Source organism: Fopius arisanus, unplaced genomic scaffold (assembly GCF_000806365.1).
Source record: "Fopius arisanus strain USDA-PBARC FA_bdor unplaced genomic scaffold, ASM80636v1 scaffold00018, whole genome shotgun sequence".
Classification (NCBI taxonomy): domain Eukaryota; kingdom Metazoa; phylum Arthropoda; class Insecta; order Hymenoptera; family Braconidae; genus Fopius; species Fopius arisanus.
In genome coordinates this window covers 1,507,759-1,509,090 of record NW_011887757.1, presented here as the reverse complement: position 1 = coordinate 1,509,090, position 1,332 = coordinate 1,507,759, and the positions used below count along the sequence as shown (strand labels likewise).

General features: G+C 31.7%; 1 protein-coding gene across 1 annotated transcript in view; it reads left to right on the top strand.

The window, feature by feature from the left end:
* Window positions 1–1,332, top strand: part of LOC105264051 (insulin-like growth factor-binding protein-related protein 1) — a 5,986-nt gene that overhangs the window by 1,378 nt on the left and 3,276 nt on the right. Inside the window, exons 3-4 of the mRNA XM_011300626.1 lie at window positions 168–172; window positions 220–418. Of these exons, the coding sequence (XP_011298928.1) occupies window positions 168–172; window positions 220–418 (204 nt within the window). The remainder of the gene's footprint in view (window positions 1–167; window positions 173–219; window positions 419–1,332) is intronic.

Below are 1,332 nucleotides of genomic sequence, written 5' to 3'. Positions count from 1 at the left end.
TCATGTCCATTCAAGTGCTTCCCGCAACACAAAATTGATCCCAAATTTTAATGTATTTTAGGTTAAAAAGATAAAATTTAAACAAAAGTCGACGTTCGATAGATAGTCCACCCGGGCCGTAATCTAATTAAATTAAATTTTGTTTATATATATTTTTTAAAGATAAGGGATTGCAATTTATGAATAATAAATATCTCCCCATTTATGGTGAATCCCCAGGTGCCCTGATAATTCGTCTAGATGTCTCCTAGGATCCGTTCCGGATCCTTGCGAATGCTGTCCAGGTGGCAGATGTGCTAGACTCGAGGGTGAAACTTGTTGGAATGCCAGCATCAGCAGTCTCTCTGTCACAAAACGGGAAAGAGGCCTCTGCGCTACGAATTATCTCTGCCAGTTGAGGAATGATCTACTCGATGAGGTATTTGCACAAGAAAAATAATACATTTCAATGTTTAAAATTTAGTTTGTGACGTTCCATAATTAAATTATCATAATTATTATCCCTGTCCTCAACACATCCTTCTGAGATTTTCCGGATGATTCCTCTGATTCTTTTGTATTGTGGTAATATATTATGTACTAATTTTAAAGTTCATTAAAGAAATTTCAAATAAATACATCAGCTATGTGACTCCCACCATTTTTCATGGAGTTATATAATATTTATGTTTAATTTTCAAAACTATCTTTTGTTGTTAGAAATAGCGTGAGTCTAATTTTGTTGCGTTGAAATTAAAAATTCACTCTGAAATTAGAGTTTATGGCCAATTATCGTATTCCATGTAATTTATGGAGATTTATTCTACGTAATTTCAAAGGTATCGAGGTATTTATATTGTCTGAATTTTAAATTCCACCGATTTGATCAAGAGTTATCGACAGGTACTGTGTCGAATTCCACGTGTCACGGTTTGAAAAATAGTAATTCCGTTTAAATAAAATCCCTAACAATTCTAATCCTCGTAAACATTCATGTATTTGATTTTCATATGCAAACCCTCCGAATTCGCAAACCAAAAAAGCCAAGAGGCCCTGAGAATTCCTTAAAAAAAATCCAATGTAACGTTTTTTGAAGCCGGTTTATTCGATACATATATATGTATATATATATTACATATATTTATATATATATATATGAAATATAAACCATATACTTTATTCAGTATTTTATGATGAAAAGAGACGTGAGAAATCCCATCGTGGAATTATTATATTTTTATAACCTAATGGAAAGCTTAAAACAAAAATTACATTGAACCTTTTCATTTTATAATCTCTCTGATTCTAGCATAAAGTCTGAATCTGAATGTTTGAATTCCGATTCTTATATAT